Genomic DNA, 23,550 nt, shown 5'->3' on the forward strand with positions numbered 1-23,550 from the left:
GATACAGTTAAATGGAGCAAACACAGAGGGGCAGACAGATAGTCGAGACGTAAGGTAGGGTGAGGCAAGCGGACAGGGTCAGCCAATGAAGGCAGAGAAAAAGAGATTAAAGACTAAAGCGAAATTCCATATTGTATTGCACTTCAATATAATTTCCAATTCAAATAGAAATTAGCTGGAAATGCCAAACCAAATAAAAGCAGACATACATACATATGTATGATGTACGTACATACATACATACATACACACATAATAAGATGCGGGCTGTAATTGGTATTGAGAAAAAAAGAAAACACAAAAGATAAAGCGCCAGAGAAGCCAGCCAATGAGTGGGCTGCAGCTGTTGCTGAACTGAAGTTGGTTACGGGGGAAAAGCTGCTTACTAATAGGTACACAAAAAGAGAGAGAGCGATACACACACAGAATATACACAGAATACTAATACATAGAACGAAAGAAAATTCAATGAAAAGCTCAAGTACACATTTCCTTTAAAGAATGATTCCACAAGTTACGAGGTTGCTTGAGCGTTCCAATGAGTTGGCAAAAATATTTATGCTAAATTGCCCGACAGGATGCAATTGAGTGGAAAATGGAAATTGATAAACTGCATATTAAGCAGAGACACATAAGGAGACACATAAGATGTATAAATTGTATAATAGACAGAGAGAGAGAGAAAGAGTGGCATGCATACGAATATTGGTTAAATACGGTCTTCTAGTTATCTCAAGATATGACTCACAAGTATGATCTCCAGTGTGTTCGTGTTTTTCTATAGACATCAACATGACAAGTGGGAATGATGGGCAGTTTCAAGGGGAGTTTCAGTTAAATTGGTATTTTAAAAGGTTGGTATGTTGGTTCAACAATCTCTATTCAGTTATCGAATATGCCTACGACGAGTGAGTGGTGATTTGGGCGATATTTATCCTTTTACCTTGGTTACTTCTGGAGCAATTCTTGACTTGGTTAAGGCTTGGGTTTAACACATTTAGATTGTATGTTGACATATGCAGCTGTATTCTATCTATATATACTTTTCGTTTCAATTAAACTCTAGACACTCACACACACACTTAGATATAGCAGCAGTGGAACGGAACGGAACGAAACGAAAAATACGATACATCGACATGGATTACACAGTTAGGGTGAAATCAAAAGCCGTACACGATCATTAAGGAGTGTATTTGAAATGCTTAAAATGTATGGCCTTAGGTTCTAGAACACACACAAATCGAAGTACAAAAAAAGATAAATAAATTATGGATAAGCAATAACTCAAAGGACACACAAAAAGACACAAAAATATATAGAAAATATCAATTTTTGTTTAGGTACGTTCGAGATTCAAATTAGATACGCAGTGTAGCGTGTATTACTTACAAATTGATTTGGTTTTTGGCGATGCAGAGGCGTGTTTGATTGGTGTGTTATCGATTTCGTGTTCGAGTTGTCGATATCGGTATCGAAATCGAAATTCGAGCAGCAAGTCGGGGCACAGGCACACAAACAGGAGTTGATAGGAGTAGAAGAAGCGGGCACAAGCGCGTAATACAAATGTCCGCCGAGCATAGAGATAACCAAAAATATTACCCACAAATTGTGATTAACCCACGACCAACTTTATTTCAATTGAAGACGAAGCCCGTACGACCGATTGCTGCTTTTCATTGATTGCTTTTTCTTTTACGAATATTTATTAGACACAAGTAGCTGGAAGCTTGTTGCATTTATCAAGTGCGTGGCTGCTGCGTCGAAAAAGCGCAATTTTCTTGGATGGATACAGCTTGAATGCAAATGCAGAGACGACACATAGATACTCATACTCAAACACATACACAACACATATAGATATGGCTATGGATACATACATATACGGATACTGACACGGATAAGACTGATTATTCTGATTATGTGGGTTAATGGGCAAAAGGATCAAATAAAACCAAAATAATATCACAATGAGACAATGGCTACAAAAACAAAATACTTTCATCTTTCTTTATCGTTTTTCTTGTTGCTCTTTTGCTGCTGGGACTGTACTGCATTTTTTGCATATTCTTCGATTAACTGAACACTCGAAATTGTTGATCGCAATCTTATAGGCAAAGATATGGGCAAAGAAAGACGTGTACATACCAAAAAATCGATTGAAAAATGATTCCTTATTAAAGTCATCTGCGTGAGGATTGAACGTGTGTTTCATTTGGCAATTACATACGTTGTGGATTAGTTCGATTGGTTTTGGTTTTGATTTGGTTTGGTTTGGATTGGAGAAACAAGTGTGAACAATATGTGTATGGTTTTTAGTTTAGTCATGTTATTATGTCCACAAGCAGATGGGTATCGATGGGTCAACAGAAATAAATACTTAGAATCAAAGTGCACAGTGCCTCAGGTGGTGGTGGTATGGGAGATGGAAGGAATGGATTGGGTTGGGTTTTTGGCTGGGCTTTTGGGGTTTACACAGATGCTAGTGAAGAATGCTATGTTCAGACTTCGATGGGGAACACTTATGGGCAACTCATACTTAAGAACAACCTCTTGCAAAACATCTAAACAGATATGGGGAACAGGACTGGGAGTGGGAATGGGAGTGGAACTTCAACACAAAAAGAGGTTTTTACTCTTCATAAGAACATACACAACACCGACACGAAACAAAACGAAATACGTAACTAAAGTGTGGCTATTTTTGGGGTTTGGGGGGACACAAACTGAAAGGAAATAACCAAATGAATTTGCACTTTTTTGTCCGCAATTTCCGCACTCGGTGAAACAAAGAAAAGGACCAGACCAGAACAAATTATGAGTTGCACGGGCAAACAATTTTCAAAGGTTTTTCTTCTCTTTTTTTTTTTTGGAGAAACCGAAACCCGAAACCCGAAAGTGTTGACCAATTTGGAATTGGCATTTGTGTAACTTTTTCTTAGAATTTGCCGCTTCACGTTTCCACGCTGGCAAACGTATCCACGGCTCTTTTCTTTTGCGCTTTCGTGTTCAATTAAAATAAAATTAATTAATGCACAATTCAAGGCTTACGGTAGTGAAGGGAATCTAGAAGCATAAAGAACACAAATTAAAAGACACAAAAAGTATAAAAAGAATCCATGAGTCGATAGAAATAGGATGCGACCAGAGCGACATACGAAACCAAGTAGCAATTTCCTTCAATTCAAATTCAAATTCAAATTGGAATTTCCAATTTACAAACAACTTTTTTTCATCTTTTGTATTTTCTTGCTGGACCTTGACGTTCTTGCCTGTTCTTAGTAATTTCGGGTTCAAAAAAAGGGGTCCAAGGGGGAGGAAGGGGATTCGTTCGATCTCACATGGTTTTTGCTTTCAAAAGTGGAGTGGAGAAAGTGGAGAGAGGATTGGAAAAGTGTGTGGGATATATATTTCTCGTGTGTGTTTGGGTGTTTGTGTGTGTGGGGTTTCCCTGGGAATTTTATCTCCCCGGTGACGCCTGTTGAACTTTGACCAAAAGAGTTGAAAACTTGTGCCATCTTCGGTGCACTTCTACGAGTACGCTGTGCTGCTTCGAGTAATTTGGTTAGCATTGTCACAAGGGGGGTGGTTTTGGGTGGGTTTGGGTGTTGGGTTGTGGGTTGCGGGGAGGGATTTGTGGAACTTGGACTTGGATTTGGTCTAGGACTCGGTGCTGTAATTGCAGCTGGCACGCTGTGTCGCGTCAGTAGGTCAGAGGCCAACACTCACCTGGTGCCAATCGTGGCACTCCGATGTGAACCTTAAAGCTGACATCCTTCTCGTAGCTGCTCTCCTCCAGTATGAGTACTTGGATTTTTTGTCTGCAAAGGAATTCAAGAGTATAAGAATTAGCACAGAGACGGACAGTGTCAGATGTTCAATGTGTAATGGACTGCCCAAAAGCCAGAAGCTATGAGCCAGAAGCCATGAGGCTTTAGCTGTTTGATTAATGCCTTTTGCCTTGGCTAAATGGCCGCAATCTTGACACTCGAAACAGAGCTCCAAATTTATTAGCCAACCACTGCGTGTGTGTGTGTGTGTGCACCCTCTCTCTATTGGCTGTAAATAAAGAATTACGTATACGCCTAGAGTGCACATAAATATTGGCATTATTCATGTGGTGCAGTGGCAGAGAGCTCTCTGCTGTGTGAACATTGGGAAACACATCCGAGTGTGAGTCAAATTATAATTGCTTCAAGGAATTTCGTATTTTTAGCCATCAAATCGACCCAAACACAAACAAACAACCGGCCAAACAGCGATAGCAATAGAAATAGCAATCTGCGATAGCGTCGAGGGCCCAAACATAATTGAGTTTTGCAGAAAAAACTTAAATAATTCTTTGTGTGTACTCTCCAGATTCAACAGTTGCATTCGGGCAACTCCCAACTCCTCCACTGCCTGCCTTTTGGCACAAGCCAAGTGCAAACGAAGGTCAACTCCCACACTCTAATTTCTCCTTTGGACAATTCAACTTTAACCTTTCTGTTTGCTGTTTTCTGCTTGGTGGTTGGCTGCTCGGCAGCTTGGCCTTTCTTCCGTTTGAATGGCTTTGCATTTTGGTCTCCGTTTCATATTGAAAAGGAAACATTTTCGCTCTTTCAGTCACCTGCTTACGGGCCCAGTTTTTATGGCTCTCAAATAAATGAAATGCGGTGCACAGTCGACACCCATTCAACCCAGCTTATCCGTTCACGTGCAGGCGCCAGATTTTTCAGATATTCTCAGATGATTACGTGACGTGGAAATGAGGAAATTCAGCTGATGACCACACCACGCGGCAGGCAACAAGTCGGACTGCGGACGGATTACTCACGTGCTCGGGCCACGAATAGCCATAATAAATCTATAAAATGTCATACTTGGCCCCCATCGTAAATAAAGCACGCCTCGGACCAAGGAATTAAAAGGCGTATTAGATTTGCTGGCGATTTGGTGTTTATGGAGCCTCCACCACCGCATATCTTATCGCAATCTGCATCGATCGATAGGACGTGCCAAGTGCCAGACTGCTCTCTGGGGCAGCCCCAATCCGCAGTCTACAGCAAGATGTTACTCCGAGCGAACGCATTTCTGATCGCCGTCGGCCTGTTCCTGTTCCTGGCCAGCCCTGGTCAGGCAGCACCCGAGTGCCTGCGTGGCCCGGAGCAGTGCCGCGAGCGCAGCATGCATCCCGATTTACCAGAGCCGGATTCAAAGGTGCGAGCCATACGCAAGGTGGAGGGCGAGGAGACCACCGCCTTTTGGCGTGAGCAGGGCGTGGAGTTCATCAAGAAGCAACTCGCCAGAGAGCCGAACACGCGGCAGGCCAAGAACGTGATTCTCTTCATTGGCGATGGCATGGGCGTAACCACAACCTCGGCGGCCCGCAACCTCATCGGTGGCGAGGAGAAGGCCCTGTCCTTTGAGAACTTCCCCTACACGGGCCTCTCGAAGACCTACTCCGTGGACAAGATTGTGCCCGATTCGGCGTGCACGGCCACCGCGTACTTGTGCGGCGTCAAGGGCCAGGAGGGCACCATTGGCGTCAATGGCGTGGTGACCCGTGCCAACTGCACGTCCATGCTGGACGAGAGCACGCACGTCGACTCGATCGCCAAGTGGGCCATGGATGCGGGCAAGTGGGCGGGTCTGGTGACCACCACCCGTGTGACTCATGCCTCTCCCTCCGGTGTCTACGCCCACATTGCGGAACGCGACTGGGAGAACGATGCGGAGGTGCTCACCGATTGCGGCGCCAACTCGGGCATCCAGGACATTGCCTACCAGCTGGCACGCGGCGAGGTGGGCAGCAAGCTGAAGGTGATCCTTGGCGGCGGACGCAAGAACTTTGTGGACTCCACGCTGTCGGAGGAAGGCAAGCGCACCGATGGCCTTGATCTGATCGAAGAGTTCAAGGCGGCTCATGCTCAAAATGTCTTTGTGGACACCAAGGACGAGCTGATGGCCGTGAATGTGGCCAACACGGAGCGCCTGCTGGGACTCTTCAACTACGATCACATTCAGTACCGCATGGAGACGGCGGAGGACAGCCCGCAGCCCTCGCTGGAGCAGATGACACGCAAGGCCATCGAGTACATGAGCCAGAACGAGCAGGGCTACTTCCTGTTCATCGAAGGAGGTCGCATCGATCAGGCACATCACAAGAACCAGGCACGCATGGCGCTCAACGAGACGATTGAGTTCTCCAAGGCGATTGCCGCTGCCCAGGAGCTGACGAACGAGGAGGACACACTGCTGGTGGTCACTGCCGATCACTCGCATGTGTTTAGCTATGCAGGATATGCGGTAGGACTTCACTGGGGACTTCTACTCTCATTTCTCTTCTCATTTTGGCTTTCTTCTTTTTTGCAGAACCGCGGTGAGGATATCTTTGGCAGGGCACCCGTAAACGGCACCGATGGCACACCCTATATGGTGCTGAGCTATGCCAATGGTCCCAGCTATGAGAACTTCTACGACACACAGTCCAAGGAGCGCAAGGATCCCACCTCTGTGGTGACGGGCGCCCCCACCGATCAGTTCCCCTCGGGTGTGCCCATGTACGATGATTCGCACGGTGGCGATGATGTGGCGGTTTATGCCCTGGGTCCCTGGTCGCATCTGTTCACCGGCGTCTACGAGCAGAGCACCATTCCCCACCTGATGGCCTATGCCTCCTGTTTGGGCGACGGTCACACCGTGTGCAGCACGTAGCAGAATGCCATGCCACCTGGCCATAACAATTAAGTTTCTGAAGCTCATTAAATCCAGCGAGCGGCATTTGCATTCGCCTTGCACTCGACTTGATTATGCGAACAGCGCAGATTGCAAATTGAATTAAAGCGAAATGCCAGGCGATGGAAAGTCTCTTAAACTCTTAACTCTTAACTGGGTTAGTACTTGCTCCACCCGTTTCGTGTTCCAAGGCGTTGTCCCATCATCCTCACCCACTCCTCATGCTTCCCTCGTAATTCACAATTTGAAACTCATCAGAGCTTTGATGGGAGTTTGTTCCTTGCTCGACAATTCCCTTGCGTGTGCACGCCAAAAGTTTTGTGTTTTTTGTGGGGGCCAAACCTTCTTCGAAACCGAACCCTTGGAAATGTGCAAATTTCCTTCTTCGTTCGGCCTCCAAAGAGCCTCCCATTAGTGGGATTAAACATCGCCCAAGGATGGAGTTTCTCAAAATTGCTTATTTGCATTCTGAATTCCAAATTCAAAATACAATCCAGCCAGCAATTAAAAAAATTACGAGTCGTGTGCGTCATGCGTCATTGATGGATGGATGGATGGGTTGGGTCCAGGGGCGACCTCTTTGAGTAATGCGGAAAAATTGCTCACAAATTGGCGTGCAAAGAGAAGAGAGAAACGCAAAGGGTTTGGGCCAACGCTAACCATTCTAACCAACTCTAACTAGCTATCTATCTGTATATGTCTCTGTGTGTGTGGGTATTTCCATTTCCGATTTGATTGAACGCTAAATTATATCCGCCACACAGACACACTAGAGCAAATTGCAATTGGAATTGGAATAGGAATAGGGAATTGTGCCAACGTATGGACTTCCACCCCCCTCTCTGCCTTTGATGGCTATTAACCCAACCAGCCCGGGCGGTGTGTGGCGGCGGGAGGTGACAACCTCAAAACTTTTGCCATAGCCCGGCCTCTGTGCCCTGCCCCGCTCCCCACCTCTCAATTGTTCGCGTTGCCCTGACATTCAATGCTAATTTTTGCTGTATTGCCTATGCCTGAAGCACTTCCGCCGTTTGATTTCAATGGCAACGGCCACATTGCTGTCGTCCGTTGTTCACCAGCACACACACAGACACTCGTATATGTACATGGCACATGCCTGAATGGCTTACACAGATGTGTGAACGCGTCTATTGATTTTGCAAAACTATCAAGTGAGAAGCCAGAGACCAGAGACCACGACCAGAGACCAGAGACCACGAGGCAGACAGACGAACGTCAGCCAACATTGTGGCAAGCAAATGCGGCAATGTCAAAGCCAATGGAGAGACCCACCAAGGGTTGAGAAGGTGGCCGCCAGTGTGTGGTCTGGAAAACCGCAGACACTTACACCGGACAGTGGAAAAACTTGCAGCGGAAAGAAAACCATGTAGCAGTCGAAGCAATTTCATGAATCATTAATCAAAATACTGAATATTGATTAAGATTCAGCTACAGATAGTGGGGTGTTAATCTGCAATGCCAAAGAGCCAGCCAATTGGCTTTGAGTGTTCCTGTAAGTTGGCGATTAAAGGGCTTATCCACAGTCACAGCCACAGTCACAGAAAGCATCTGCCACAGATCCCACACGCAAGCAAACAGCAGGCCAGTGCTGATTGATGCCACATATCAGGGTAATAATCCACACAAGCATCCCAGTCCCAGTCCGAGTCCGAGTCTGAGTATTTGCTTTCAGTTAGATTTCCGTGCTGCTGCTAAGCGCCTCAATTACCTGCTCCTGCTCCTGCTGCTGATTCGCATGCAAACTCCTTTAGTCACTGTCCAGTGTCCACTGCCTGATGGCCTCCTCCCTCCCCACCCCCTGCCATGTCCATATGGTCAAGCACACATAATAGCATTACTTAGTCAACACAAGGGCGAGGCCTTCCCAGCACCTCCCGTCCACCCACAGACAACGACAGCGACAGCGGCTGGGAGAATGCTTTGGGGTGGACTACGAAACTTTTGCTTGAAAATAAAATTAAAGAAAATACAGCAATTTGCATAGCAATGAGCAGTGCACAAGAGTACCCCGAGCTGGGTATCTGAATGGGAAGGAGGGGAGGAGCTCGGGTCTATGGTGGGGGCTTGGGTAAAGCCATGAGGCATGGTGGGGTAGCTTACTGCTGGCTCCAACCATTAAACCCCAATTGCCAACTCAGGGAAAAGTTTCACCTTTTGTTGGCAAGCCACCTCCTATACCCCCTGCTCTTCCTACCCCCTGTTGCTGCTACTCCTGGCTAACCGCTTATCCTGCCACTCCCACTATGCGGTGAGCTGTCGCTTGGGATTTTTAAATGACGTTGCGGCTGCATATCATATTATTGGGACAAAGTGTGGCTTTAAAGGTTTTCGTTTTGAATTTTAAATTTCAAATTCAAGGCAAAAGTGTTCGAGGCAGCTGGGAACATGGAAATGGACTTAAAGTCCTTGCACAATCCATGCCCAAGCTGGCTGATCAATTCAAATTAGTTGCTCCATAATTATTATTATTTTTTGCACTGACATTGGGCTCTGCTTTTAATGGAATTTCCACGAAAAATTGCAGTTGTGTGGGTGGAAGTTCGACACGAAATTTGAGTGGCCAAATTGATGGACCTTTTTGGGGCATTCAATTAAATCTGACCCAACCGTGAGTCCGTGAGGTGAACCCTATGTAAATATAAGTTCGCCCCTTTCGTTGCAGAGCAACAGGTGGTGACGGAAGTCAGATATTATGGTAATGACAATCAGTTCAGTCCGCACTTGCTGTCGATGGATCAATATTTCAATAATGCTGCATCACCGGCATGCATACTTGATGGCTTCGAGTGGCAGCCTGGACTGCCACGTGCTGCTCGCCCATCGAATGGTTGCTGCCACCGGCTGTTGTCCGTGTCGAGTGGGGGAGCAGCCGCCATGGGAAAGTGCAAAGTTCAAGAGCGTAAATTTAATAAATTGAAAATGAAAATGAAATTGTGTTTACTTTTGGAAAGTCAATCATCGCTTTTCGATGGGTTTTCTTCTGCTGCTCTGCTGTTATATCAGTCTATCAGGCGCGCCCGTCCAATATTGACCGAACGAATGCGAGATTCATTTAAAATTTATGGCAAGTACACGTAGCCTGAGCCATAGCCGAGGACGCCCGAAGCGAAACCGGTTGGGCCACGGCTGCGAAGGGTTCCTAATGAGCTGCAGGACGACCGTTGGCCATTGCCCATTGGCTATGTGCTGTGTGCTGTGGAGTGGCAGTTAAATTGAACCCTAATTGGAGCAGTCCATCAAAATGTCAATCCTGAATGGCTTGTGCAAACATTCCATCGATCCCCTGGCTGGCTCCTAAACGGTAATGGCGAGGGGATCCACCAAGTAGGAGTCCAGGCATTATCGTAACTTTCTATCTGCTCAAAAATCAAATAATTTCACCTTATCTGGCCCCAAAATAGAATGTTGTAAATCGCTTTGGCGATTCAAACATTCAGATAGCCTGCAAATTGAGTGCATGTTCGACAAATGAGCGTGACACTGCTGGCAAAGACAAAAATTACCCCGAGACACAGAGACAACAAAATTACACTTGTTGAGGCGCGAAATTAACAAAAAACACAAACACCCAGCCCAGTGCAGAACAACACAACTTCCCGTGTCGTGACTCCACACTAGCCGCAATCGAATCGGGTAAATAATAACCCGACGGAAGACAAGGGTGCAAAATGGCGCGGAGTGGAGCTGCGGGCGGCGAGGCCAGCGAAACCTTTGAGTGAAGCCCCGCACTGGGGACCGGCGCACGTGGCCGTGTCCTTTTGTGCATGCTCCGTGTTGAATAACAATTTAATTTAGTTGCTCCTCTTGTCGTTTTCCACTTAAACTGAGCGCAGAATGCCTTACACAACAGTTCTAGGAAGTGCAAACATTTATAAAGTATTTATTTATACAAGACCAAAGTGTGGAAGAGCGAATAAAGATGCAGCAACCACAGCCAAAGTCAACATCCAAAGTGCAATAAATACTCTTATTAGTCTGTACAACTAAGGGTATCCCATAGCCCTATATTACCAATTTGAGCTCCCTTACTCTTATCATAAAATCGCTAATGGCGGTTGTGTGGTGAAAATTCTAGGAAAAAATCAACCGCCCCCGGTTCCGGCGTTGTTGTTAATCAACTCAAATCTCTGTGTGTTGATACAGAACGCTGAGAAAATATAACCAAATAAAAACCAACAAAAATTGGGGCTGCGTTTGTTATTTTTTTCGCTTCTTCACAGTTTTGGTTTTGTGTGTGTGTTTTTGGGGAATCTGTCAGAATGCTAACCCATGGCTGACCATGACAAAAGTTTCCACAGCAAATAAACGTGAGATGTTTTTGCTGGAATTCTAAATTACCGTTTAATTGGCTTCCAGCAACAGCTAGAGCTACAGTCCCCCATCTTCATGTTGCTAGCCAGCCTCGCACTCGGGCATGCGGCATGGCACTGGAACAGTTCTGGCCATAAAAGCGCTGAACAGGCTCTCGCACATCCCTCGGATAAACGTAAAATATAAACTCACTCGTGTGTGTGTTTTTTTTTGATGTTTTTGTTTAGACAACGTGTTGTGTTTGTCGGGTGTACACAAAGCCGAGAGAGGGTAGGGGCTCAGGGAGGTGCAGATGGCCGGAGATGCCATGTCGTCTGAGTAATAATTCATTCATTAAAAGGCAGTAAACACCACACAACACACGGCGCATGGGAATGGGAATGGGATTGGGAATGGGGAATTGAGTGAAAATCTTTTGCGGAAATGATGAAAAAGCGTAGGGAAAAACGCACAGAAGAAGCAGCCGCAGCAGCTCACAGTTCGGGTTCATAATTACCTACTTATTGAGTCTGTAATTGCAAAAGTTGAAGTAATTGCTTAAATGAGCTGAGCATTCATAAGGAAAAACTTCTCGCTCCTGCCAACCCCCACTGCCCCATGGGCCTTCTCCCATTTCCTTTGTGTTTTGCCAAGGCAGCGGCGACTTTACAAAAAGTTCTTCCACTCGTCTGGGCTGGTCTTGAAACAAAGGGAAGGAGCAATTCATTAAAGATTCCTGATAGGGCCATGAGGTACGTCTTTTGTTCGAATCCTGGCTGGAGCTGGAGCTGGAAGGACCCCTCAGCCATTCGCTTGAATGCAAATCGAGTGGAAGCGTAATCCCCCCCACACACAGTCAAAGCCAAGAACCAATATAAATCACAGAAATAGCCAACAAATCCCGCAATTGAAATTGAAAATTCCAAGTGAAAATACTAAATGGAATTTTAGTTCGTCGAGCAGCTCTTCTGGCCATGCACTTCGTTCGTCCAAGTACTCAGGAGTGTGCTTCAATTTTGTATTCATATCAAGCAAGGATATCACAGACCTGTCTAATTGGCTCCGCGTTGAGACAGTGATGAGACTCGCAAGCGTGCCAAGTATTTTTGTTATGTTAATGATGCCCACAAGTTCACAGACAGGTGGCACAGGCCCAGGTTGGTTTTTGGGCTACCTTCACTTTGGGTTTTGCCTGGATTTCGCTGACTTTCCTTTGACCTGCCACATAAGTCACATTTAGTTGACGTTTTAATGAAGAAGCCAAAGGGAAGCCAGCAAAGGCAGAGGCAGCCTTGAAAATGGAACTGGCATAGAGAGAAGAGAGATCAAAGTGCTTGGCTAACATAACTCACAATCAGTTCTGGCATGTCATGGCGTGGCATATGTGTGTGGGAGTGTGACCTTTGACATTGACTGTGCGCTTTGTGTGTGTTCGCTGTTTCATCATTTGCTTGTCGCTTGTTCTCATTCTGATTCGTTGCTTTCTCTGTCTGTCAGTGGCAGCAGCTGCTGCTGCTTTATCGAGTTGTTAACTGGCAGCACAAATCAGCCACAGACTGACGATACTACAAAGCGTTGCAGGATACACACACACACACACACACAGCATGATGCTGCACCGCTTTCAGTTGACATTTCAGCAGCAGGAAGCTTCACCCAAATCCAAGTGAAATGTTCGACTTGAAGGCGACGATTGTGAGAATGCAGATGGGGCAGAGAGGCAGCTGTCAGAAAAAGCAGACACACAATCAATAATGGTAATGTGCAATACCATATTTCCAATCAAATATAAAGCTATACGAGAAGTGCTACACAAAACCAGAACACCAGGTGATGGGCAATCAGAAGAGCTCCATCGTATGTGAGTCGCATTTGAATTTGATTAAAGCAATTTATTTAGTTAAGGGAAGAACCAAAAACAAAGCCAAAAAACATTTTTTGGTAGCTGCGAAATACTTTCAGAATGCCAGCAAATATAAATTGAGGAGTATCTCTTGAAAATGAATTATTTATAAATAAATACTTTCATCTGTCTTCAATTATGTAAAGCTTTTTGCAAAAATAAACATTTGCTCTAATTGATGGCAGGGCCAAAAACCTGGCTTAAGCCACCGAAATTGCTATCCAAATTTAAGGTTTAATGCTGCTGCAGCATTTTCTTGGTATTAGAAAACTTTCTGTGGCAGCGAGCAGAGAGCAGGCAGGGTGGCGGGTAGGAGTTGAACTCTTCGCGTAGCTTTTATTTAATTTTCCCCGCCATTTGTGAGTGAAAATCGCAATTTTATTGCTGCTGCTTTGCAGTTCAACAAGTTTTAAAGAGTCTTAAATTATACTTTGGGCAAAAGTTTTGCCTGTTGCCAAGGTGAAGGGGTGGCATGAGTCTTGGTGCTGGTCGTACTTTTGGGAGCAACGTAACCCTAAACCCCTTTTGGGAAGGTCGAGCAACAGATGCCCCAAGCCCACGGCTGCTGCGGCGGCTGCTGCTCATCTCGATGTTGATGAAGCTTCCCCCTGTTGTTGAGGATGTCATAATAATAACAAGCAGAAACAAAAGTAACCAAAATCCTCGTAAAACAAGTCTCCCGATGAGCGACCGCAGCCAAGGATCGGGCGGTGCGGAGGGGAAGACTGCTGGGACCGACAACGATTCAGACTAACGACATCAAGATAAACACGAGAAATTCGAACCCAAGCCCCAAGAAGCAGCAGCAACAACAGCAGCAACAACAACAACCAATTGACATTGGCTAGGATGGACGGACAGACAATTTGTTGCCTGTTGCCGTTCGTCGGTAATTTATATGCCGAGCGAAGAGCAAGGACCCTGGCGGAGGCCCAGGCACGAGGCAGGCCCCAAAGCAAATTGAATCGCAAATAAGAGACTCCTCCACTGGCACTGATTGAACCGATCGAATGGTAGATACCCTCTCTTGGGTCTGTGCTGCAATGGAACTTATTCAGTTGAAACTATTGTCTGGGATTATCTTTAGTGCCATGCCACCTGTTGTCTTGCCGTTTGTAATTCCACCACGAATTGGCGACTCATGACAGCCAGGCAAGGATTGCCAGAGTGCCATCAAAAGTGCTTAAGGGCTAAAGCGAAGACGAAGGCAAAGGCATTGTGGCTGTTTGCTCGTGTTCACGCTCACATGGATGGGAAACTTCTGGCAGTTAGGCAGCTTGGCGCAGGCCATGACTGCCACTGCCACAAGCTCAGCCAGTTGGGGACAGACTTCCTTCGCTTGCTTGTCAGTCAGTCAGGTTAGGCAGTCGTAGCAGCCTGAGCCGTGGCTGAGCCATTCCTGGGCATTTCCCCGCCGGCCACAGGAAATGTTACATGAAAAGTGAAAGCAAAAACCGCACATGAGTGGATGATAGCTTGTAAGTTGCTTGGATTTTTGTCTTCGTGCTGTGCCTGTGCCCGCCTGCCTGCCAGCCTGCTGGAAATAGCATAAATTTCAATTTTAGATTATGTGTGCTTAATAAAATATTTGCTCTTATCTTAGCTTCAACTTGGAATAAGGACAAGGGGGGAGGGCTGCTCCTCGGCTCCTCTGCTCCTCTGTACATATTTTATGTTTGACTTTTATATGCCTGGAAGTGGGTTCAGGGATTGTGTCTATACACAGGTGGTGCCTTTGGGCCTAGCTCTTGAAGCTGCCCCAAAAGAGAATCTTAAATGCTGCCTTTTGCGAATGTTTTTTGGGGCCGCCTAAGCTGTGGCTAATTAACAAATGCCACGGACACCTGTCCGGGCGGGATCCTAATGGAAATGTCTGCTGTTTAAACTCCTCGACGGACCCTTTGCTGCCTTAAGGACTCTATCGTTAATGTGGCGCAGCAAAGTAGGCTATGAATTTTAGCTTTTATTTTACACGTCGAGTTCCGCCTGCAACGCTGCAAGTGGCAAGTCGCCTGGGGGGTTATTTAAGGCCCTATAACTCAATCTAAATGTCCCTCGTGCCCCCCGCCACCAGATTATACAAATTTATGCAACAGTGTTGGCACTTTGTAGACCGTCCCTGCCCTGCTCCACCCTCTGCGTGTTCTGTGCGATTTTTTTTTTACTGTTTTGCCAGAGAACTTTATGGCATTGCCGCCTCTGCTGCTGCCTCTTGTGTTGCCAATTCTGCTCTTTTTTATGATGGCCAGCTACATGGCTGCTGCTGCTGTTGCGCATTTCCGCTGGCTGAAAGCTGGGAATTACCACTGGTTGTGGGTGTAGCAGTGCCACTGCTTGTGGGTGTCCCAGTGGCTGTGTGTGGCCGTGTGTGTGGGCTAGGTAGTGGCTGTGGCAGATTTTGATTTTCATTAAAACTGAAACTGAAAGAGAAGCAAACCAGACCAGACCAGAGAAAGTTATTGTGGGCGAAAAGGAAATTTATTGCAGCCACAGACCAGCACACACTCAACAACAAATCCACATCCCCAACCAAATCAACTTCAAAGTGGATTTTGCCAGCAAATTTAATTTCTTCATTTTTTCACGCTTCTTCGCATGGAAATTCCAGTGCACGTCCCGTGCCCCCGCTGTGCCCCTGCTGTCTTTCGCCATTTAATGGCCATTTAAAAATACATCAAAATGTGTTTAATTGTGCGCCCTGCCCTAGTTTATGGGCCAACATTCAGTAAATGCTCTGGAGGCACTGCCGCTGTACCGAGTGCATCGGCTGACAAGCCAAATGTGCCCCAGAGATGCTCATCGAACGGGAACTGTGGGGGTGGCAGCCTGCCAGCGCGTGAGCCACTGACGAGGCCAAAGGCGGCGAAACTGGCAAACATTAAAAACAAACATTATTACCAAAGCCACCGCAAGGCATTCAACTTGAGTGGCTGTAAATGCTACCCAAGGATCCACAAGGATTGCCACAGCCAGAGATGGACAGACAGCGCGCGAGCAGTGGCGAAAAGGAAAGGAAAAGCAAAGGAAAAGAAAAGTAAATTTATTTGGCCAGTGGCTGGCTACAATGAAACGTTTTAAAACTTTTGCGAATAATTGCGATACAGACAGAGAGAGAGAGACAGAGAGACAGAGAGCAAGTGCATCCATGGAGGACAGCCGCAAACAAACATTAAAAAGTATTCCAACTGTCATTGCAAATGGCAAAACGGTTTAAGCCCTGACTCGCCCGGCTAAAAGCTTAACGACCACTTTGGGAGCATTTCAGCAGGATGTGGCACCACAGTCACAGCCACGACCACGTCCACAACTACATCCAATCCACTACGAGGTCCCTCCGGTCTGGCATGGAGAATGCCGCACGGCATCGTTGCCACTTAATTCCTTTAAGTTTTCCCCCGTTGACGTTGACAGGTGGGCGGTGTGCGCTCTCCTCTAATTGTCTGCCCCGTTTTGGTTATTACTTAATAAAGGAAAAAACCTCAACAATTTATGTTACGCCTGAGCGCGACGTGTTTGAAACAATTTTACGCCAAGCCGCAGCTGAATGTGGCAGACATTCCAGAGAGAAGGAGAGCTGAGGGAGCTGCTGCCAGATGAAGTTTTCACGGGGCGGAAAGCCCCCACATTAAATGCCAACTCTCTGTAATGTAATTATCCAAGCACGAAAGTCCAACATAGCTCCCAATTAGGGACTCACTCAAATTAAAGCTACTGGAAGAGGAGGAAGTAAAGGACAATGCCTTAAGGGATCCATCCAGGTCCAAAAATAGAGCAAGAATATTCAAACTGTTGCGACAAGTGACCTTTAAATAAAAGCCACACTGAGGGAAACATGTGTGAGCTTTGTTGCCCTTTAAATTATGTTGAAACTCGCTTGAACTCCTCTGTGTTGCAGTGCAAAACTACCGCATTTTGGCATGCCTAATGTCTGGCATATGCTGCTCATTTGACAGGACTATAAATCATGCTCGAGCGCCTCCTTGCTGGCTGCTGCTCCTGCCCAAAAACTGACTTATATTTGTGGTCATGTTGCGTGCTGCCAGTCAGTTTGCAAATGGACATGGACATGGCTGCGAGGACCGCAAAACATATGCAAAACAAGTTAACTAAGTGTGGCTGTCGTCTGCGAAATGTTTCATCAAAATGAATAAATTTTGCAAAATTAATTACAACTGTGTTCAGTTCTGTTTTTGCTGCTGCTGCTGTTTCTTGCTGGGTTGGTGGTGTTAATGTTAATGCCTGGCAGGGAATTGTTAGCGTTGTCGCACAGCACGCAGCCAGGACAATGGGGGCACAGGCACACAGCACACAGCAGGATACACATAATAGATTCATGAGTCGAGAACAGGTGGTGCCAGGCAGGCAGTGCAGAAGCTCTGACAATGGGGAGAGGCCATAAGCCCATCCCCTGACTGTCTGCCATTTTGCAGCAAGCACATTTTGGCCATCGCCATTGCCAATGCCATCTGGCAGGTGGTGTGGCAATTAAAAGACCCAAATTATTTCAACTTTAATCGATTCGAGGCGCACTCTCTGGCACGCACCGAAAGCGGCTTGTCAATTCCCATGGCGGAAATTGCGAGTTTGCCGAAAGGAGTCCATGGGGAATTCGCATTGCGTGATGTGACACGGGGCCGAATCGGCACACAGCCAACACGCAGATAATCGCCAAGAATAGTGGGTCATTTCCGGAATATAATCGTATGTGGGTTTATTTTCTTTCTAATACTCACTCTGTTTCATTGTTCTCGAAGATCAGTTCGCCGCGTGCGGCCTCAAAGTCTTTTCCACCGACTGCGGTCTCATCTTCGGTCCAATAGGGCACAATGACAGTGCCACGAGCTCCGGAGTAGCGCATCACCGGTATCTCGTAGAGTCCCACCGATTCGCTGATCTCAAAGGAGGAATCCGAGAAGGCAAAGATGCCGGCATGATCATCGTCCAGAATCATTACGGTGGCTATCTGGGGCACCGACAGCAGCACATTTTCCGATGGATTGAACAGACGGATGTAGAAGCATTCGTCCTCCTCGAAGATGTCATCATCGATGACCTCGATCTTGAAGCGCTGCTCGTCGACGCCCGGGGGGAAGCTGAGCACTCCCTTCTTGCCAATGAAATCGGTGCCGGCGACGGCTGTGCCGTCCTGCGTCTCGTACTCGACGGTCGAGTAGTTGTGGATGTCGCCGCGGCGCACAATGCGCACCTCGAACTCGCCACAGTTCTCCATAACGGTGTAGTGGCCCGGCTCGAAGTAGACGCGGGTTGGCTGCTCATCGGGATCCTCCTCGTCGCTCTGCTGCAGCTGGGCCTTCACCTCGGTGAGATCGCTGTGGGCGCGCTCCTGGATTTTGCGCATCAAGTTGCCGCTGCCGACCATCTTGCGGGTGGCCTGGACACGGTAGAAGGCGCGCGACTTGTTGCCGCGCGAGATGACCTGCTCCTGGGCCATCATCTCCAACTGGTCCAGGTCCGCCTCGGGGTACTTCTGCCTCAGCTCCGACAGCACGTTGATGTACTCGCGTCGCGCCTCGTCGAAGGCCTCGGCATCGGAGTTGCGGTGCGACTGGAAGCCGACCATCGGATGGTGTCCCTTCTCCGCATCCATCTCCACCTGGTCGTGCTCGCCGGCCACCACAGTGCCGCGCTTGTTCACGCGGAAGTTCTTGTCCATGTACTTGTAGACGAGCATGCGGCGCTCGGCAATGTAGGCCCAAATCACAGTGATTGGGAAGAAGAGCAGGGTGACAATTGCCTCCCACACCTCGATGATGCCCGGGGAGATGACGGAGAGGATCATCCATAGCCAGACGTAGGCGAAGATCGAGAAGAGGGCGGTGACGAAGAAGACGCGCAGATGCCGGATCCGACGCACCTCTCCCGCCGGTATCCATACCATGCACACGGCAATGATCATGAACAGATTGTAGGCAGCCGAGCCGACAATGGTGCCCGGCCCAAGATCGCCGCTCTCAAAGTCCTTGGCATAGATCTCGATGACGGAGAGCAGAATCTCCGGGGCACTCGATCCCAGTGCCATCAGCGTGAGATTGGCCACCGTCTCGTTCCAGATGCGGACGTGCATTGTTTGTTTCTCGTTGTTGGGTCCACGCACCACCACGGTCCGCTCTATGGACGTGATCGCTTCGATGGACGCCATGAACCGATCCGCGATGATGGACACCCCAACGAACAGATATATCAGCAGCAGGAAGTACACAAAGCCGCGTATCAGACGATCTCCCATTGAGATATTCTTCTGCGGCATCCACAGTGGCAGTACCAGGCCCTCGCCGCAGACTCGAATCTCCTCCGAGTCGGTTTTCGTTGCTAGATCCTTAACATTCTCTTCTTTAAATGAAATCTCAGTCCCTTCCAGTCCACCATCGTCTGGGGCCTGCCGCAGCCGTCGACTGTGGAAGGGACTCTGGTTTTGGCTGATATCGGTCCTGTTCAACAATGACGACCTGTACGACACCCTCGTGCCATCATCTACATCCTGCACCTTTGCCAGAGACTGGGCCGTGGAATAGATGAAGAACACGAATAATGCGCAGGTGGCTATGGACTTAAGGAACAGCTGCATGGCGGAGCAGTGATCTGATAGTTTCAATTAACAACTAATTGGATAGTGCTGGCTGGCTCTGCTCTGGGGCTGGCTTGCTCCTGTGCTTCGCTCTGGAAGTGTGTGGGGGGAAGTGGGAATTGGAACTCCTCTGGTTTCTGGATACTGGAAGCTTTGTTGCGTTCGATTTGGCTGTGTTGAAGTTGAACTCTTCTCTGGGTTGTTGGTTTGTGCTGAGTGCTCGTGCTTTGGCTAGTGATGATTTCTCTTAATGCTGAATGCTGCAGGCAGATCTGATGCTGGGTGCTGGTGCTGGTGGTTGACTATGACGTAGGGCCGCGAGGTGGCATTCTCGCAATGGCACTTTTAACACTTTGACGCAGTTGGGCCGCCGCTGCACCTGCAATCAGAGAGAGAGAGAGAAAAAAGACAGGGTCGACATTAGTTGACTTGCGTTTATTATAATTCCTATTCTTGGGGCCCAAACTATTTCGGGTGCATTGCATCACGAATGTCGCGAGGCTTGTAGACGGCAATGCCACTGCGAAGGTTGCGGCCCACAAATAGTCGCTAGACCCCCGCCCAGTTGGTGGCAGATTGTGGGTGGGGGTTGGGGAATGCTGCCCTGAGCTCAGAAGCTTTGCCAGAACCAAGCAGAACTTTTGTTTTTCAGCTGTTTTGTGTATTTACACAATAAAGAAATTAAATGCGTAAATAGTCAGCATAAAACATAAACAAAAATGCAGCAATAAAAATGGCAAAACTTGCACTGAAAATAACAAACACGGAAAAAACCCAAATAAAACTGCGGAAAATCTAGAGGCAAACAAAGTTCGCTTTTCCCGGAAAAATGAAAAGCTGCAAAGTTAGTTGCAAACTGAATTGTAAACCAAAAAATGCAACAAACCAAATGCAAGCCAAATAAATTATCCATCAACGGAATCGATACAAAACGCAGCGCTCCAATGTCAATAACGGATAATTGTGAGCACATAAGCAACGGGAACGGAACCAACAGCAAAACAAACTACATTTAACGGTACATTGGCAGTAGATAGCAAAACAAAGAGCAGCCAGAAAATAACTAAAAAGAGTAGCCTCGGCTCGAGCACTACTCTGAGAGCTACCAAAATCAAAAATAATAATAAACAATTTGTGGAAAGCTTTTATTACAAAGATTCCATCTCAAAAATATAGTTGCAGCGAAAGAGAAATTTCTGTGACAGAATATATTTGCTGTGCAAGCATCTGATCAAATTCATAATACCTTTGGCAAGGGTATCATAAATTGAACGTAGCCAAACCTTAACGGTGGACAGAACCCAAGAAGAACAACAAGCAAGAACAAGTGACTGACAAGACAGACCATTATAAATGCATAAAGATTGCCAAGAGGGGGGATAGAAAGGAGGATAAAGACTGAGAGAGCGAGAGACTAAAAGAGCGGCACACTGGCATACATAGATATGTATGTACGAGCACATACATATGTACGAGTATGCAGTTTTGATGCACATACAGACAGTTGACAGCTGGCAGCGTCGAGGCGCCAGAGTAGTTGGCGTATGGCAAATCACGGGTAGGGTAGGTGGGGGGTGTTCGCAAGACTTTGATAACTTTAAATAACACAAAGCCAAGCAGAAAACTGTACGCGATACGTTTGTATGCTGTTCGGCAGAGGGAACAGAGGGGGAACGCGTGTGGGAGCTCCGTTAACAGTTCGCTGAATTTAACTTTGTGCATAAACAGACATTTATTTGGCATATTTATTGCCGAGTTTTTCCTTGAAGCTGTCAAACTTGATCAAACACCTCGCATCAGTTGTTGGTTCTTACGTATCGAAATTCCATAAATCAATATGTCTTTAAAATGCAAGTTATTTTATGTATGCCCTACAGTTAATGACGTAGACGGCTAAGATAAGAGCCCAAAGTACACTGAAACATAACTGATTGAGTTCTTACAATGCGTTTAACTGATTAATAAATATAGCCTACAGTTTATTAAACACTATAAAGGGGCAAAGATAATAAACATTCAGAATACACTGGTCTATTTTTGGATGGGCTTTCCGCTCTCTAAAACACGGAACTATAATTCTACGTTGCCTACAACTGGCAATTTCAGCAAGTCCTAAACTTTTCTAACTTTATAAATTTTATTATTTGATGTCACTTTTATTTAGCTTCTATACAGCAAATACTGTTGTATATTTCTGCTTGACCAAACACCCACGCACACACACTTCACTTTTGTTCCGGCTTCGAAATCCGATAAATCAATATGCCCTGCAGTTTATGGCGAAGGGGCTGGCTGCGATAATCATCAACGTTTGCATTAATTTAGCAATTACAACAAGAGCTGACAGCAGACAGCAGCAGAGCAGAGCAGAGCAGAGATATATGTAGATAGATAAAGAGCGGGACAGATGGAAAGAGAGGTAGAGAGAGAGAGCGAGCGAGTTGGTGGATAAGCGCAGCGAGGGAGAACGAGGTAGGTGGGAAGAGAGTAAAGCTATGAAGATGAGCAAGGGCGTGCAGACGAATAGACGCCCCTGGGAGCAGAGCAGAGAGAACATATGCTGAGGCAAACGTTCCGTTCCTATTTTTCCTGTTGCTATCCCCCCCTGCCGGAGACTACGAATTTTACTTCCATCGGCAAATTGCATTTGGCCATTATTGGAAAATTGTTGCACGTCGTCGTCAGGTTGAGAGATTGCGAATTAATTAAAAGCCTGTGACCACGGGCTGCTGCTGTTGCTACCAGATTGCTGCTGTTGCTGCTTACATTTCTCCGCTGCCCGCTTATCGTTTCAGGTATACCGTAATCCCCGCTATGATTTGATTTTCTTGTGGGTGTGCCGTACCGTTTCGGTTTGATTTAACACAAATGCTGGGCTTGACTGACTGCGAATAAGAATTGAAGGGTTTGTAGAATTTGAAGCACGCCAATGACACTATACCGCATATTTATGCTTGCTCAATACATATTATAATTTTAACAAAGACTTTTTAAAATTAGCACAAAACAAAAAGTAAAAGAATTCTCGATCGAACGCGCCGCGTTTCGCCAAGGACTGAGACTTCGACCGCCGAGAATATGAGTGTGTATGAAAATGGGAACTAGGAATGGGAATGGGAATGGGAAATGGGGAATGCGAAGGGGAATAAATACGAATATGTAGAAATAGGAAATAGATGAGCGGCGGGCAAACAGCAATCGAACGAACTAACGGAACCAGCAAGCAAAGCCAAACGCAGAGGCAGAGACACAAGCAGAAGCAGAAGCAGAACATCGTGCAAGCGAACGGCGCTTTGTTTACGTTACGTTTGTACCGTTACGTTGTGGCTTTCTCAGTGCTTTTGGGTCGATCCAATTTTTTCGATATTTTTTTGGCAAGTTCAAGCACAAGGCAAAGGCACGGCAAGGCACTGGCACTCACTCGGGCACGGGCACGGCACATTCGGCATATGAAATCGTCTAGTAAATTAAATTACATAGACACACAGCACATTTGCACGGAACAGCTAGTAAGAATTAATGTACATATGTACGTACATATGTATGAATGTATGCATGTAGGTGGTTCTGTACAATGCCAAATTGGCTGTTAAGTAATTCCCCGTACATATTGTATGATGTTTATATTTAACTCGCCCCAAAAGTTCTGCTATTCGTCTGCCCTGACCGAGCTAGCACCGATTTCAGATTCCATTTGTTGTTTTTTTTTTATATTTCGCATTCGCTTGGCATCCAACGCACGACTAATCTGCCACCAGAATCCCATCCCCACATTGCCACCTGGCCACCTGTCTGTATCTGCTCTCTGTCTCCCATGCTCTCTCTCCCTGTTTCTCTCTCTGTGTCTCTCCCTGATGGCCGTCTGCCTGGCGGCATCATCTCTGTTTTGTCTGCTGTCTCGTCTGTCCCCCAGTTCATAATTATTCGGTGTGCGCTACTTTTGTTCTCTGATTTTTCGTTGAATCGGAACTGGGACCGCCAGCTAACATATGGAATATGGCAACAAATTGTAGACACTAATGATTGCACAATC

At 46.6% G+C, this 23,550-nt stretch overlaps 2 protein-coding genes across 10 annotated transcripts in view; one reads left to right on the forward strand and one right to left on the reverse strand.

Moving 5' to 3' along the window:
* The window catches only part of LOC117899611 (sodium/calcium exchanger 3), a 35,260-nt gene that overhangs the window by 3,011 nt on the left and 8,699 nt on the right, over positions 1-23,550 (reverse strand). For 2 of the 9 annotated variants that reach the window (XM_034809745.1, XM_034809746.1), the window contains 4 exons: positions 17,665-19,896; positions 3,730-3,821; positions 2,149-2,187; positions 749-778 (listed from right to left, as the gene is read on the reverse strand). In XM_034809745.1, coding sequence (XP_034665636.1) covers positions 749-778; positions 2,149-2,187; positions 3,730-3,821; positions 17,665-19,517 — 2,014 coding nt within the window. In that variant the 5' untranslated portion in view covers positions 19,518-19,896. Of the gene's footprint in view, positions 1-748; positions 779-1,346; positions 1,388-2,148; positions 2,188-3,051; positions 3,067-3,729; positions 3,822-17,664; positions 19,897-22,283; positions 22,306-22,362; positions 22,489-23,550 lie in introns of those variants that run through there. The other 7 variants (XM_034809752.1, XM_034809749.1, XM_034809748.1 and 4 more) reach the window with 6 other exon arrangements.
* LOC117899613 (membrane-bound alkaline phosphatase) lies at positions 5,023-6,846 on the forward strand. The gene is made up of 2 exons (XM_034809756.1): positions 5,023-6,288; positions 6,355-6,846. The coding sequence occupies exons 1-2, from the start codon at positions 5,050-5,052 to the stop codon at positions 6,694-6,696; spliced, it is 1,581 nt and encodes a 526-aa protein (XP_034665647.1). The 5' UTR covers positions 5,023-5,049; the 3' UTR covers positions 6,697-6,846.

The sequence above is a fragment of the Drosophila subobscura genome, chromosome O (assembly GCF_008121235.1).
Source record: "Drosophila subobscura isolate 14011-0131.10 chromosome O, UCBerk_Dsub_1.0, whole genome shotgun sequence".
NCBI lineage: Eukaryota > Metazoa > Arthropoda > Insecta > Diptera > Drosophilidae > Drosophila > Drosophila subobscura.

Bases quoted from the DNA above. Each gene is read 5' to 3' on its own strand.
- LOC117899613 (XM_034809756.1), top strand. From the start codon at position 5,050: ATGTTACTCCGAGCGAACGCATTTCTGATCGCCGTCGGCCTGTTCCTG. The intron at 6,289-6,354 runs GTAGGACTTCAC...TCTTTTTTGCAG, and splicing joins TTAGCTATGCAGGATATGCG to AACCGCGGTGAGGATATCTT.